General features: G+C 41.5%; 1 protein-coding gene across 1 annotated transcript; it reads right to left on the reverse strand.

The window, feature by feature from the left end:
• Positions 1–3711: 3711 nt before the first annotated feature.
• Positions 3712–12590, reverse strand: OR10C1 (olfactory receptor family 10 subfamily C member 1). Its single transcript, XM_073224308.1, is given in 4 exon segments — positions 3712–3902; positions 3941–4351; positions 4354–4689; positions 12587–12590. Coding segments are annotated over 4 exon segments (942 nt in total).
• Between the last annotated feature and the right edge of the window lie 4165 nt (positions 12591–16755).

Consider the following 16755-nt stretch of genomic DNA (forward strand, 5'->3'; position numbering starts at 1 on the left):
ATTAGCTGTTAAAAAAACCAATGGATCTTTCTGCCTTGTCCAAGACCTTCGCCTCATCAACATAGCCGTTGTCCCTATCCATCCCTTAGTTCCAAATCCATACAGCCTTTTATCACAGATCCCTGCCTCGGCTTCCACTTCTCAGTCCTAGATCTCAAGGACCCATTTTTCTATCCCTCTAAGCCCCTGCTCCCAAGATTTTTTCATCTTCGCCTGGACGGACCCATACACAAGACATTCTGAACAACTCACTTAGACAGTTTTGCCACAAAGCTTCTGAGATAGTCCACATATTTTTAGACAGGTCCTAGCTCAGGACCTCAAACAGTTTCATCATGATCACTCCAAGTCCACCTTATTATAATACATGGACAATCTTCTACTCTGCAGTCTCTCGTGAGAACAGTCTCAACTTGACACTGCCTCCCTACTTAACCTTCTAGCGTCCAGAAGTTACCGAGTATCCCCTGTCAAAGCTCAAATCTCTTCCCCTCCTGTCACTTACCTCAGATTCCTTCTATCTCAACTAAGAAAGTCCATTACCTTAGACAGAAAATAGCTCCTCTCTGACCTGCCCATTCCCAAAACCAAGACAGAAATCCTTTCCTTTCTAAGCCTGGCTAGATATTTTAGAGCATAGATCCCTAACTTCTCCCTGCTCCCTGTTGGCAAGACCCCTATACGACCTCAGCAAGAGCCCCCCTAAAAAACCATTATCCTCCTCACCCCGACACTCCTTCATTAAGCTCCGTCAAGCCCTTGTAGAAGCCCCAGCTCTCCATCTTCCTGATTTGTCGAAGCCCTTCTCTTTATACACTCATGAGAGGTCCAGTCAAGCTCTAGGAGTCCTAAGCCAATATATGGCCCATCCTTTGCCCCAGTAGCTTATCTCTCCAAGCAATTAGACCTCACAGTTCGGAGATGGGCCCCCTGCCTATGAGCATTAGCCACTAGACAGCTCTTGCAGAAAGAAGCTCATAAACTGACATTCAGGGCGCCCCTTACCATTCTGTCCCCACATCACCTAAAAGATCTCTTAACCTACAAAAGTTTACAGACTCTCCCTCCCTCCAGACTCCTCACCTTACTGTCCTCTTTCCTCCAAAATCCCGTTCACCCCCTTTGCCATCCATACCCGAATCATGACTTTTTCCTCCTTTACTGCTGTCTCGCTTTTTTCCCTCATTCCTATTATCTTCCCCGCCACCCCAGCCTCCTTTGTATGGCGATTCAAAGTCAGACAGACTTACACACAGCATCAAACAAAAGTTACTGCCCTCATTGCCACACCAGACTGCCCTCTGAAAAGCTGCTCTGAGCCTTTATACCTCCACTTTCCTCCCTCCACTGAAGTGTTCACTAGCAGCTACCCTTATTCTCCCTACCTCTGCTTCCTCTATGACCAAAGACAAGCCTATTGCAGGTGATGGCCAGACACCTACAAGTGATGTCCCTACTGGTCTTTTGCAATTCACTACATGAGTAACTTCCAGTACCCAAAGTATTACTCCTCCAACCGTTTCATGAAATATCCCAACGGCTCATTCTCCTTATCAATCCCAGATCCCTGGGACTCTTGATGAGCTGCCAGAGTCACAGCCTCAGTTTACTATGGGGGGAGGGTCCTCGACCCCCCATGGTACCCTTCATATCTCTCAAAAGTATGTTCCCTCTCATTCCCAGATCTGTCAAGTTGCATCAGATAGCAGACATTCCGAAAAAGGCATTATCCAAACTCTTGTCGGCGCCTCTTCATCTTCTTATCCCCACCCCTCTTCCCATTTCTCCTATTCTTCATTACAGCTCATTCAAGACACCACGATCTTTCTCAACCACACCCTTAACACAGCCCATTGTTTCTTGTGTGTATCACTACAGCGCCCACTGCTGGCCGCCGTGCCCCTTAATATTTCCAACTATTCCTTCCATGCAGAAAGACAACCCCTCTGCCCCCTGGCAGACATACCCCTATGGGAACAAGAATACGCAGATAATCTCACCATCCACCACTGTGTAGGCCCAACTCCAGCCCCCCTCCAGTGCACTTCACTGCCTCTCTATCTACACCCCTACCTCCGGCTCTAAGACTTTTACGCAACCGGGACACTTCTTTTGGTGTAATGGCAGTCTTTTCAACTCACTGCCTCTCAACTCCGATACACCCTGCATTCTCGTCACCCTAATCCCACAGTTAACACTTTACAGCATGGCAGAATTCCTTGAGCTCCAACCTCCCTTGCCCTCACACACAAAAAGAGCTGCTTTCCTTCCCATCATGGTCAGTAGCTCTTTGATCACCTCAGCCATTGGGGCAGGGTTTTCGGGAGAAGCCTTGAGTCACTCTCTATAGGCAGTTAGAAATCTCAACGCCAAACTTGAGGGAGCCCTGACATCCACTGCCGATTCTCTAGCCTCTCTCCAAAGACAAGTCACTTCGCTAGCTAAAGTAACCCTTCAAAACCGGCGGGCCCTAGATCTGCTTACAGCCGAGAAGTGCGGCACCTGTGTCTTCCTCCGGGAAGAGTGCTGCTATTACATCAACGAATCCGGCATTGTAGAAACTAACATCACCAAACTCACCGACCTTGCCTCCAGCCTCCACTCTGCCTCCAATTCCAACCCATTCTCTTCAATACTAACAAACCCCCTTCTCACCTGGCTCTGGCCCATCGCAGGCCCCATAATAGTCATTCTTCTCTCCTGTCTCTTCTTATGCTGTATAATAAAGTTCATCAAATCCCAAGTCGGAAAAAATCTCTAATCAAGCTTTCAACCAGCTTTTACTCAAGAACTACCAGCTTCTGGCCACAGAAGATCCCTCACCCTCACGTGACCTCCTCGCCACACACTGAAATGGATCCCTCTCTCCGCTGGAAACTGTTCCTGGAAACAATGGCTGCAGACACCTGGTTCCTGATACCCATATCCTCTTAGCACCATTAAAATCAACAGGTCCTCAACGTATGGTTACAGGGAACCTTCATTAATTTCCAAACCTGAAGATATCCACATCTACTCATCCTTACTATGGAGAGTCCTATCAACCCTTTCCTCCCAATCCTCAAACCCTCACTCCCTTCTCCACCCCTGTTCAGCCGGAAGCAGCCAGAGAGAAAGCAACGTCCACAAACCCATAGAGGAGAAAGGGGGGAATGAAGGGTCCCCAGCAGTAAGATGGCAAACTTCCGGCTTCTCTTCGGGGTCCTCAATTCCCGCCGGCGCCACCTGAAGCCCAATCACCTCTCGCCCCCCTCCCAATCCTAGCACCTAGCCAACAGCCACCAGCGCCGTAGAAGTGACACCTCAATCAATTCATGCCCCTTCCTATATAACCCAGCACCTTTCCCTAATAAAGCGGAACTCTCCGGTGAATTACTGCTATGTGTTGCTCCTTTCCTTTCAACTGTCAAATAACATCTGAAGGATCATTGCTGTGACTGAAAATTGTATTACCCTGATAGTCTGGTGAAGGAGATATTTTATAAAATTTCCCTAGTTGTCAACTTGCTCTGCTTGTAAAAATCCTCCATCCTGAATTTCTTGTTTCTTTCAAAAGAAGGCAGAATAGAGTGTTATGTATTGTGGGGGTCTGAGTAGGGGTTTTTCTTCGACAGTTTTTCCAAGGTAGCTGTCTTGACAGGTTGATCTTTTCCCTTGGATCTTTGGTGACTTGGGGCTGTCTAGGAGTGGCAGTCATCAATTACCCCCTTGTCAAATCTCTGTGAGCCTAATTTTCTGGATTGTTCTCTTTAGGGCAGCCTTGACATTAGTGTTCTGCAGGCTATAGATGATGGGATTGAGGATGGGGGTGACCACGGCATAGAAGACAGACAGCAGAGGGCCAGTGACTGGATCGTAGCTGGCCTTAGTTCTGATGTAGACAAAGATAAAGTAAGGATAAAGATTAAGAAAGATGATAAAGATAAAAGGATGTAGATAGAAGAGATAAACCACACCAGGTGGGAGGAGCAGATGAAGAAGGCCTTGTGGTTGCCAGCAGCAGATGGGATCTAGAAGATAGTAGTCAGGACACAGCCATAGGAGCCCAGGATGAGGCCGATCAAGATCATGAGGCCAGCAGCCAGGACTATCTGCAGTTCGTTGAGTGAGGTGTCTCTACATAACAGCTTCACAGTGGCCTGGATCTCACAGAAGTGTGAGATGGCACACAATGGGCAAGGAGAAGATGACAGAGGTATGGGCCCAGGCCCCGTTGCTCCACAGGCGCATGCTGACCCAGCTAGGCATAGACACACCTGATGGCTTAGCAGAAGGGGGTTGTGAAGGGGTTCACAAATGGCTGCACAATGGTCATAGGCCATGGCTTCCAGGAGGCAACTCTCAGTGGCACAAAAACAGAAAAGAAGAACATCTGGAGAGCACAGCCAGAGTAAGGAATGTGGAGTTGACAAGTGAGGAGTTGGTGAAGCAGCAAAGGGACAGTGACAGATGTGTAGCCAATCTCCAGAGCTGAGAGGATTCAAAGGAAGAAGTGCATGGGGGACTGGAGGGTGGCATCAACTGAGACAAGCTCCACAATGAGGAGATTGCCTGCCATGGTGAGCAGGTAGATAACAAGAAAAAGAGAGAAGAGCAAGCCCCAGAGGTTGGGCAGGTGGGAGAAGCCTTCAAGAATGGATTCACTCAATGCTGAGATGTTTGTATATATCCTGCTCACATCTCTTCTGACTGAAGGGTGAAAGAAAATGGCAGAAGACAGGGGCAGTTATGGAACTGTGAAGTGGGCAAAGACTCCACCTTTCTTCTGGTCAAAGCATTGGAATTTCCTTTCTTTTGGAATCTCACAGCCTTGAGTCCATGTTAGGCTCTTTGCTCCTTCCTGAACCTAGGGGCCTATCTGGCTCTCTGAGCCTGGCCTCACATAGTCTCTTCCTGATAGGGCCTGTCTTTCATAAAAACACAATAAATCCTGTTTTCAGTTTCTCCTGTGGTGAGGATTGGGTCATTCTTCATTATTTTCTCCCTTTCCCATCCTTCCCACGGTGTTGGGGATGGAATTTTTCCTCCCAGCAGATGTTTTCCTGCTCAAATCCAGAATTTGTTCCATGTTTAGAGCATGTAAAATCGTATTCCAAGTTAGGGAATTTTCTCTCATGTTTTCCACCTTGAGTCTTTCTAGTCCTGTCTTTTTCTTTCCTTCTTTTTTGTATTTCCTCTTTCTTTTCCTCTAGCTTGTCTCCTTTTCATTTTTCCAGCTATTTCTTCAGTTACCAGATCCATTCAGCCTCTGTCCTTTTGCTATAATTTTTTCCGTTAGATATATTTCATGGCTTTCATGGGGAAGAAAAGGAATTTAAAAGATTGTCTCTTTCCGGGTAAGATTCCTCAAGGGAGGAACAACCTAAGACAGGCACAGTTGCAGGGGGGCCATCAGGTGAGAAATTGGGGAACAACAGTGGTGAAGCTTAGAACCTTACTGCCCCCCCCTGTGTTGAGAGAAAGCTTCTGCATTTGTGGATCTTTTGTTGCCCTTGTCTAGCTCGGATTAGCCCATAGTCTACAGGCACACACCCGATCATCTACAATTGCTCTCTTATAACACTAAAGTATGTTTTCTGACTTTCTCTTGCATCTACGTACTGCTTCAGCAGTTTATTAAAAATAAAAATAATCATAATAATAAAGGGAGAAATGTGGGATCCACATATAAATCAAGTATAAAAATCAAACGAATATTCATATTTGACCTGATTGTTTATAGTTCATAATGCGTGATCAGAACGGAAAGTTTCTGTGATGAATGCCCTTGTACTGTTCACCATGTAAGAACTTATTCACTATGTAAGAATTCGTTCACTATGTAAGAACTTGTTCGTTATGCTTCAGAAGATTGGAGACTGATGAGAACTAGGCTTGAGATGGATTAATGATTGTGCATTGAGCATTGACCCCCCCTATACAGAATATTATTGTCGTTAACAACCATTTGATCAATAAATATGAGAGATGCCCTCTCAAAAAAAAAAAAAAAGATCGTCTCTTTCAAGCTCCTATAAACAGTTAAACAGTTAATTTACCCAAAGGAGTGAGGATCTCTCTTGTTTTTTTTTGGGGGGGGTACATTTTATTGCCTTGATGATTATAAGAATTTGACATCAATTTCCAGTTGATGTGAGTGAAAAAATTAGTTATAAACAAGAATTACCCCAGAGTTTGTCTTTTGCTATTACATTTTTAAATTAAGGTATCATTGATATACACTCTCATGATGGTTTCACAAGAAAAACAATGGGGTTATTACATTCACCCTTATTATTGAGTCCCCCCCATACCACAAGGCAGTCACTGTCCATTAGTGTAGTAGGATGCCACAGAGTCCTTGTTGGTCCTCTCTGAGATACACTGTCTTCCCCATGACCCCCCACACACCATGTGCACCAATCATGATACCCCACAATCCCCTTCTCCCTCCTTCTCCACCTACCATCCCCTACCCCTCCCCTTTGGTAACCACTAGGCCCTTCTTGGAGTCTGTGAGTCTACTGCTATTTTTTTCCTTCAGTTTTGCTTCATTGTTATACTCCACAAATGAGGGAAATCATTTGGTATTTGTCTTTCTCTGCCTGACTTATTTCATTGAGCATAATACCCTCTAACTCCACCCATGTTGTTGCAAATGCTAGGATTTGTTGTTTTCTTAAGGCTGAATAGTATTCCATTATATATATGTACTATATGTACTATGTCTTCTTTATCCATTCATCTACTGATGGACACTTAGGTTGCTTTCATATCTCGGATATTGTAAACAGTGCTGCGATAAACATAAGGGTGCATAAGTCTTTGAATCTGAGAAGTTGTTTTTTTTGGGTAAATTCTTAGGGGTGGAATTCCTGGGGCAAATGGTCTTTCTATTTTTAGTTTTTCGTGGAACCTCCACATTGCTTTCCACAATGGTTGAAGTAGTTTACATTCCCACCAGCAGTGTAGGAGGGTTCTCCTTTCTCCACATCCTCACCAGCACTTGTTGTTCCTATTCTTTCCTATGATGGCCATCTTAACTGGCATGAGGTGATATCTCATTGTGGTTTTAATTTGCATTTCTCTGATGATTAGCAATGTGGAGCATCTTTTCATGTGCCTGTTGGCCATCTGAATTTCTTTTTTGGAGAAGTGTCTGTTCATATCCTCTGTCCATTTTTTAATTGGATTATTTGCTTCTTGTTTGTTGAGGTGCATGAGCTCTTTATATATTTTGGATGTCAACTTTTTATCAGATATTTCATTTATGAATATATTCTCCCTTACTGTAGGATGACTTTTTATTCTGTTGATGGTGTCCTTTGCTGTATAGAAGCTTTTCAGCTTGATATAGTCCCACTTGTTCATTTTTGCTTTTGTTTTCCTTGCCTGGGGAGATATGTTCATGAAGAAGTTGCTCATGTTTATGTCCAAGAGATTTTTGCCTCTTGTTTTTTCCAAAGAGTTTTATGGTTTCATGACTTACATTCAGGTCTTTGATCCATTTTGAATTTACTTTTGTGTACGGGGTTAGACAGTGATCTAGTCTCATTCTCTTACTTGTAGCTGCCCAGTTTTCCCGACACCAGCTTTTGAGAGGATATTATTTCCCCATTGTATATCCATGACTCCTGTATTGTATATTAATTGACTATATATATATTGGGTTAATATTGAGACTCTCTGTTCTGTTCCACATGTCTATGGGTCTGTTCTTGTGCCAGTACCAAATTTTCTTGATTAATGTGGCTTTGTAGTAGAGCTTGAAGTTGGGGAGCAAGGTCCTCCCCTGCTTTATTCTTCCTTCTTGGGATTGCGATGGCTATTCGGCGTCTTTTGTGGTTCCATATGAATTTTAGAACTGTTTATTCCAGTTCATTGAAGAATGTTGTCAGTATTGTGATAGGGATTACATTGAATCTGTATATTGCTTTAGGCAGGATGGCCATTTTGACAATATTAATTCTTCCTAGCCAAGAGCATGGGATGAATTTCCATTTGTTAGTGTCCTGTTTAATTTCTTGTAAGAGTTTCTTGTAGTTTTCAGGGTATAGGTCTTTCACTTCATTGGTTAGGATTATTTCTGGATATTTTATTCTTTTTGATGCAGTTGTGAATGGAATTGTTTTCCTCATTTCTCTTTCTGCTTGTTCATCGTTAGTGTATAGGAATACAACAGATTTCTATGTATTAATTTTGTATCCTGCAACTTTGCTGAATTCAGATAAATTAGTCATTGTTTGCAGTGGAGTCTTTAGAGGTTTTTAATGTAATATATCATGTCATCTGCAAATAGTGACAGTTTGACTGCTTCTTTACTAATCTGGATGCCTTGTATTTCTTTGTTTTGCTTGATTGCCATGGCTAGGATGTCTTGTACTATGTTGAATAAAAGTGGGGAGATGTGTGCATCCTTGTCTTGTTCCTGATCTTAGGGGATAAACTTTCAGCTTCTCACTGTTAAGTATTATGTTGGCTGTGTGTTTGTCATATATGGCCTTTTTTATGTTGAAGTTCTTGCCCTCTATACCCATTATGTTGAGAGATTTTATCATGAACGGGTTTTGAATTTTGTTGAATGCTTTTTCAGCATCTGTGGAGATGATCATGTGATTTTTGTCCTTTTTGTTGATGTGGTGGATGATGTTGATGGATTTTTGAATGTTGTACCATCCTTGCATCCCTGAGATGAATACCACTTGATCATGGTATATGATCTTCTTGATGTATTTTTGAATTCATTTTGCTAATATTTTGTTGAGCATTTTGGCATCTATGTTCATCAGGGACATTGGTCTGTAATTTTCTTTTTTTGTGGGATCTTTGCCTGATTTTGGTATTAGGGTGATGTTGGCTTCATAGAATGAGTTTGGGAGTATTCCCTCCTCTTCTATTTTTTGGAAAACTTTAAGGAAAATGGGTATTATGTCTTTTCTAAATGTCTGATAAAATTCAGTGGTGAATCCATCTGGCCTGGGTTTTTGTTCTTGGATAGTTTTTTGATTACTGATTCAATTTTGTTGCTGGTAATTGGTCTGTTTAGATTTTCTGTTTCTTCCTGGGTCAGCCTTTGAAGGTTGTATTTTTATAGAAAGTTGTCCATTTCTTCTACATTATCCAGTTTGCTGGCATATAGATATTCATAGTATTCTCTAATAATTCTTTGCATTTCTGTGCTGTCCATCATGATTTTCCTTCCTCATTTCTGATTCTGTTTGTGAGTGTAGATTCTCTTTTTCTCTTAATAAGTCTGGCTAGGGGTTTATCTATTTTGTTTATTCTCTCAAAGAACCAGCTCTTAGTTTCATTTAGTTTTTCTATTGTATTCTTCTCAATTTTATTTATTTCTTCTCTGATCTTTGTTATGTCTCTCCTTCTACCCACTTTGGGCCTCATTTGTTCTTCTTTTTCCAGTTTTTATAATTGTGAATTTAGACTATTCATTTGGGTTTGTTCTTCATTCTTTAAATAGGCCTGGATTGCTATGTACTTTCCTCTTAGAACTGCCTTCACTGTGTCCCACAGAAGTTGGGTTGTTGTGCTACTGTTTTCATTTGTCTCCATATATTGCTTGTTCTCTGTTTTAATCTGGTCATTGATCCACTGATTAATTAGGAGCATGTTTTTAAGCCTCCATGTGTTTGTGAGCCTTTTTAATTTCTTTGTACAATTTATTTCTAATATTATACCTTTATAATCTGAGAAGTTGGTTGGTAGAACGTCAATCTTTTTAAATTTACTGAGGCTCTGTTTGTGGCCTAGTATGTGGTCTATTCTGGAAAATGTTCCATGTGCACTTGGGAAAAATGTGTATCCTGCTGCTTTTGGGTGTCAAGTTCTGTAGATGTCTGTTAGGTCCATCTGTTCTAGTGTGTTGTTCAGTGCCTCTGTGTCCTTATTTATTTTCTGTCTGGTGGATCTATCCTTTGGAGTGAGTGGTGTGTTGAAGTCTCCTAAAATGAATGAGTTGCATTCTATTTCCTCCTTTAGTTCTGTTAGTATTTGTTTCACATATGCTGGTTCTCCTGTGTTGGGTGTTGGGTATATTTATAATGGTTATATCCTCTTGTTGGACTGAACCCTTTATCATTATGTAATGTCTTTCTTTATCTCTTGTTACTTTCTTTGTTTTGAAGTCTATTTTGTCTGATACTAGTACTGCAACACCTGCTTTTTTCACCCTGTTGGCTTGAAGTATCTTTTTCCATCCCTTGACTTTTAGTCTGTGTATATATTTGGGTTTGAGGTGTCTCTCTTGTAAGCAGCATATGGACGGTTCTTGCTTTTTTATCCATTCTATTACTCTGTGTCTTTTGATTGATGCATTCAGTCCATTTACATTTAGGGTGATTATTGAAAGATATGTACTTATTGCCATTGCACGCTTTAGATTCGTGGTTACCAAAGGTTCAAGGTTAGCTTCTTTACTATCTTACTGTCTAACTTAACTCACTTATTGAACTGTTATAAACACTGTCTGGTGATTCTTTATTTCTCTCCCTTCTTATTCCTCCTCCTCCATTCTTTATGTTAGTTGTTTTATTCTGTACTCTTTTGTGTTTCCTTTCACTGCTTTTGTGAGTAGTTGATTTAATTTTTTGCCTTTAGATAGTATTTAGTTGGTCTGTTTTCTTTGTTGTGATTTTATTTTCTCTGGTGACACCTATTTAGCTTTAGAAGTCCTTCCATCTAGAGCAGTCCCTTTAAAATATCCTGTAGCAGTGGTTTGTGGGAGGCAAATTCCCTCAACTTTTGCTTGTCTGGAAATTGTTTAATCCATCCTTCAAATTTAAATGTTAATCATGTTCGATACATTATTGTTGTTTCAAGGCTGCCTGTTTCATTGCATTAAATATATCATGCCATTCTCTTCTGGCCTGTAAGGTTTCTGTTGAGATGTCTGATGATAGCCTGTTGGGTGTTCCTTTGTAGGTAATCTTTTGTCTTTCTCTGGATGCCTTTAATACCCTCTCCTGTTTGATCTTTGCATTTTAATTATTATATGTTTTGGTGTTGTCCTCCTTGGTTCCCTTGTGTTGGTAGATCTGTGGGCTTCCATGGTTTGTGAGACTGTTTCCTTCCCCAGCTTGGGGAAGTTTTCAGCAATTATTCTCTCTTCTTCTTGTACCCCTATAATGTGAATGTAATTCCATTTGGATTGGTCACACAGTTCTCCTAATATTCTTTCATTCCTGCAGATTCTTTTATCTCTCACTGCCTTAGCTTCTCTGTATTCCTGCTCTTTGATTTGTATTCTATTAACAGTCTCTTGCACCTCTTCCAGTCTGCTCTTAGGACCTTCTTTTGATTGTTTCATTTCTGTTGTATCCCTCCAGACTTCATGCCTTAGCTGTTGCATATTTCTCTGCAGGTCCATCAGCATGGTTATGACTTTTATTTTGAATTCTTTTATAGGAAGATTGGTTATATGTATCTCACGGGGCCCTCTCTCTGGGGTTGTCTGAGTGATTTTTGACTGGACCAGATTCTTCTGCCCTTTCATGGTGATAGAAGTGGTTGCAGACAGGTGGTGCATCGGTCAGCTGGGAGAACAAACTCTGTGATAATTCTCCTGAGCTGTTGTGGGTGGGGCAGCCCTCATGATAGCCTTGGGCACTGAGGGGGGTCACAAACATGCCGGGTTTGTTTTTCTGTGAGCACGGTGCCCCTTTGTGCCTTCTGGACCTTGCTCCAGCTTCTGCTGCCTGTGCCATTTTCCCACACACTGGGAGCAGTCTCTGGGATCATCTCCTTAGATGCCATGAGTGGGGTGTCCCTTGGGATAGCCCAGGGCACTGCGGGTGTCACCGATGTGCCAGGTGTCTTCTCCTGTGAGAACTGCATCTGTTTGTGCCTTCCGGACTTTGCTCCAGCTTCCTCTGTGCTAGGCAGTTCTGCGCCAGCAGCAGCCTATGGGTCTGTTCCGGTTAGCTGCGTGCCAGGAGAAGACTCTGTGTGGTTCCTGTGGGCAGGGTATTCTCTGGCTGCTCTGCAGCTGTGGCGGTCAGCCTGTTTGCTTGCAGCGTCAGCTGGGGGAATGAATGGCAGGCTGCTTATTGCCAAGAGGGGCTTTGTGGTTGAGTTACCCTCCAGGGGGTTAGGGTGCCTGAAGTTCCTTTAGATTCCCAGCCTGCTGGGCTGAGTGTGCTGGGACAATTGTATCCAGCTGTTAAGCACTTATCCCTTTAAGACTTTTAAAATGTACCTGCTTTTTTTTTGCCCCATGAGAGCCAGATCTGGGTACCTGCTTGCAGTCTCCATCTTGGATTTTACTTTTTAGTTCCTCTAATATCCAGTACACCATGCAATTTGTGTCTTTGCTCCTGGTGCAGATCACCACGAGTGGTTATTTAGTAATCCTGTGCTTCCGGTCTGTTCCCACTCTGATTCTTTTCCTCCCACCATTGAGCTGGGGTGTGGGCAGTTCTCAGGTCTCACCGGGTCATGGCTTTGTATGTTACACTTTTCGCGAGATGCTGAGTTATTGCAGATGTAGTTGTAGCCTGGCTGTTGTACTGTATCTTCTGGTCACTCATTTAGGGATAGTTGTATTTGTTGTTTTTTCAACAATATATATGGTTTTTGGAGATTTCTGCTGCCCTACTCATGTCGCCATCTTGAGTCCCTCCCCATCTGCTTTTGTATTCATTTAGTGACTCTATGTCTTTTGATTGGTTCACTCAGACCATTTACATTTAAGGTGATTATTGATAGGTATGTACTTACTGTCATTGCAAGCTTTAGATTTGTGGTTACCAAACGTTCAAGGGTAACTTCCTTACTATCTAACAATCTAATTTATCTCACTTAGTGTGCCATTACAAACAAAATGTAAAGGTTCTTTTTTCCCTCCTTTTCTTTCTTCTTCTTTCTTTATATAGTAGGTATCATATTCTGTACTCTATCTATCCCTTGACTCACTTTCATGGTAGTTGATTTGATTTTGCATCTGCCTAGTAATCGTTCTACTTTCTTTACTATGATTGTATTTACTCTCATGACAGCTATTTTGGCTTAGGGACACTTCCATCTAGAGTAGTCCCTTCAAAATACACTGTAGAGGTGGTTTGTGGGAGGTAAGTTCTCTCAGCTTTTGCTTATCTGAAAATTGTTTAATTCCTCCTTTAAATTCAAATGATTATCTTGCTAGGTAGAGTAGTCTTCATTTGAGGCCCTTCTGTTTCATTGTATTAAATGTATCATGCCAATCCCTTCTGGCCTGTAAGGTTTCTGTTCAGAAGTCTGATGATGGCCTGTTTTTTCCTTTGTATGTGATCATTTTTTCTCTCTGTCTGCTTTTTATACTCTGTCCTTATCCTTGATATTTGCCATTTTAATTATTATATGTCTTGGTGTTGTTTTTCTTGGGTCCCTTGTATTGGAAGGTCTGTGCACCTCCATGGCCTTTGAGACTATCTCCTTCCCCAGACTGGGGAAGTTTTCAGTAATTGCCTCCTCAAATACACTTGCTATCCCTTTTTCTCTCTTCTTCTTCTCCAGGTACTCCTATAATGTGAATATTGTTCTCTTTGGATTGATCACACAGTTCTCTCAATATTCTTTCATTCCCAGATTGTTTTTTCTCTCTGTGCCTCAGCTTCTTTGTATTCCTCATCTCTAATTTCTATTCCATTTGCTTTCGCCTTTACTATATCAAATCCTCTTAAACCCCTCCATTGTGTTTCATTTCAGATATTGAATTCATTAATGATTGAATCTCAGTCCTGAATTCGTCTCTGAGTTCTTGAATATTTTTCTGAACCTCTATGAGCAAGTTTATGATTTTTAATTTGAAATCTCTTACTGCTATATTGGTGAGCTCAGTTTCTCTTGGCCCTCTTTCTGGTGTTTTTGGGATTTTGGTTTGAACCTGGTTCCTTTGACATTTCATAGTTGTCTGTGGGGCCCTCTACTGTTCCAAAGCTCTACTCTCTGTAGCTGCTCAGTCCCTGGAGCAATGTTGGTGGTTGCAGGGGAGTGTCCCTGGTGTCTGGGGGGAGGAAAGATCTGTTTCATGCTTCCCACCTGCTGTGCCTCTCTCCACCATCAGTACCAGTGGGATGATCACACAGGTGTAAGCCTCTATGCTCTGTGTTTGTAGCTGCCATAGGTTGGGCCTCTCTCTGGCTGGCCTGACACCAGGGAAGAGCCTGTCAGTTTGTGATCTGTTGCCGGGATCTGTTGCTTGGGATCTGTGAGTCTGCTGCTGTTTTGTTCCTTCAGTTTTTGCTTTGTTCTTTTGCGCCACAGATGAGTGAAATCATTTTGTACTTGTCTTTCCCTGCCGGGCTTATTTCACTGAGCATGCTGCATATCATGGTGGGGTGCCTCAGAGCTATGTGGCCAGTTAGGGGGATGGAGTGCCTGTAGCTCCTGAAAGTTCCCAACCTGTTTGGCATAGTATGCCTGGACAATTTTGTCTATCTGTTCTTTCTCCTGAGCAGCAAGCTTTGTACCATCTTTGTCTGTTTAGCACCCCTCTTGCTGTTAGGAAGTCTCTCAGTCTGCCCACCTTTCTTTTGTCCCAGAAAAGCCACATGTGGATCCCTGTCTTCCACAAGTGGCTGGAATCTCAGTCCCTCCAAGTATTCCACCTGTCTTAGGTTTCTAACCCCACTAATCTCCAGAGCTCCATGCAGTGTATATTTGTGCTCCCAGTGCAGATATTCAGGGCTGGGTGTTCAGCAGTCCTAGGCCTCCACCCACTCTCCCCTCCATTTCTCTTCCTCCTGCTGGTGAGCTGGGGCAGGGTAAGGGCTTCTGTCCTACCAGATCACATCACGGCTTTGGTATGTTGCCCTGTTCCATGAGGTCTGTTCTATTCTCCAGGTGTATGCAGTCAGGCACAGCCTTCTTTCCTGTTTCTTTTTCAGGATTAGTTGTATTAACTATATTTTTATATTACATGTGATTTTCAGAGGAAGCCACTGTCTCACCTCTCATGCCTCCATCTTTGTTCCTGAAATGATCAATCCTGTTGTTTTAAAAAAAATATTAACAGACTTTATTTTTAGAACACTTGTAGTGTCACAGAAAAACTGAGCAGGAGCTATATTTCCCACATATATCCTCATCCCCACATGCACAGCTTTCCCATTACTGATCCGTACCTCTATGGGATATTTGTTATAGTTGATGAGAAAACAGTGACACATTATGCTTACCAAAGTCCATAGCTCACATTACGCTTCATTCTTTGTGCTGTGCATTAATGTCATAATTCACCATTATAGTATCATGTAGTTTCACTGCTCTAAAAATCCTCTGTGTTGGACATGTTTATCCTTTCCTCCCCCAACCTGTGGCAGCCATTGATCTTTTTACCATATCCACCTTTGCATTTTCCAGAATGCAGTGTAGTTGGGATTATACAGTATGTATTATTTTCTGATTGGCTTCTCTCACTAATATTATGGCTTTGTGTTTCCTCCTTGTTTTCATGGCTTGATACCTCTTTTTAATTGCTGAATGATCTTCCATTATATGGTTGTTTATTTATCCATTCACCTATTGAAGAACATCTTGATTGACGCCAATTTTTGGTAATTATAAATCACACTGCTAAAAATATACAGGTTTTTGTGTGTGCATATTTCAACTCATTTTGGTAAATCTAAAGGGCTTAAAAATGTCAGTAAAGATATAACATATTTTTTCTCTTACTATTCTTTTTATTTCCTATTCATTTTTCTTTTTCATTTACGTTGATGAGGCCTGTAATTGTGTATATGTACCATATCTTTACCTAATTGTAGTAGCAGCGATGTGATAGTAGAAAATTTAAATTTTTGTTCCTGATCTTACATGCATATTTCTAATGTGGTTCATTGTATGTTATATAGGTTGTAGTTTTGGTAGACAATATTTTAGTAAATGTTACAGATATCACATATTAAGTTTAGTAGTATTCTTTTATTTCTAAAGTCCTAAGAGTTTTTGTCAAAAAAGTATATTGAAATTTATCAAATTCTCTCTGTGTATCTATTGGTCAATTCATACAAATTTTCTTCTCTATTGGAATCTGTGGAAGAATTTAGCAGAAAAGAAAATAAAATTGATAGGATATTTTTATAATGTGGGCTACAAGAGAATCTCTCCAGAAATAAAGACATATCAGAGAAAGAATAAAACATGTCAGGAAAAAAGCAGCATGAATGAATATTGAGGTAAACTAATAGATTAAAATCTTTCATATTTGAAATTAAAAGATGATTTTATTTGAATCTTTTAAAAAATTTTGTTATTATTAATGTACAATTACATGAGCAACATTATGTTTACTAGACTCCCCACATTGACAAATCCCCACCAGATACCCCAATACAGTCACTGACCATCAGTTGTAGTAGGCTGCTATAGAATCACTACTTGACATCTCAGTGTTGTACTCCCTTCCCTGTGCTCCACCCTCACATCTATGTGCTAATTGTAATGCCCCCTTTTCCCCATTATCCCTCCACTCCCAGTCATCCTTCCAAGTCCATTTCCTTTGGTAACTGTTAGTCCATTCTTGGGATCTGTGAGTCTGCTGCAGTATTGTTCCTTCAGTTTTTGCTTTGTTCTTATGCTCCACAGTGAGTGAAATCATTTTTTACTTGTCTCTCCCTGCTGGGCTTATTTCACTGAACATAATACCCTCTAGATCCATCCATGTTGTTGCAAATGGTAGGATTGGTTTTATTCTTATGGCTCAATAGTACTACATTGTGTATATGTACCGTATCTTTATCCATTCCTCTACTGATGGAAACTTAGGATGCTTCCATTTCTTGG

Source organism: Manis javanica, chromosome 16 (assembly GCF_040802235.1).
Source record: "Manis javanica isolate MJ-LG chromosome 16, MJ_LKY, whole genome shotgun sequence".
Classification (NCBI taxonomy): Eukaryota; Metazoa; Chordata; class Mammalia; order Pholidota; family Manidae; genus Manis; species Manis javanica.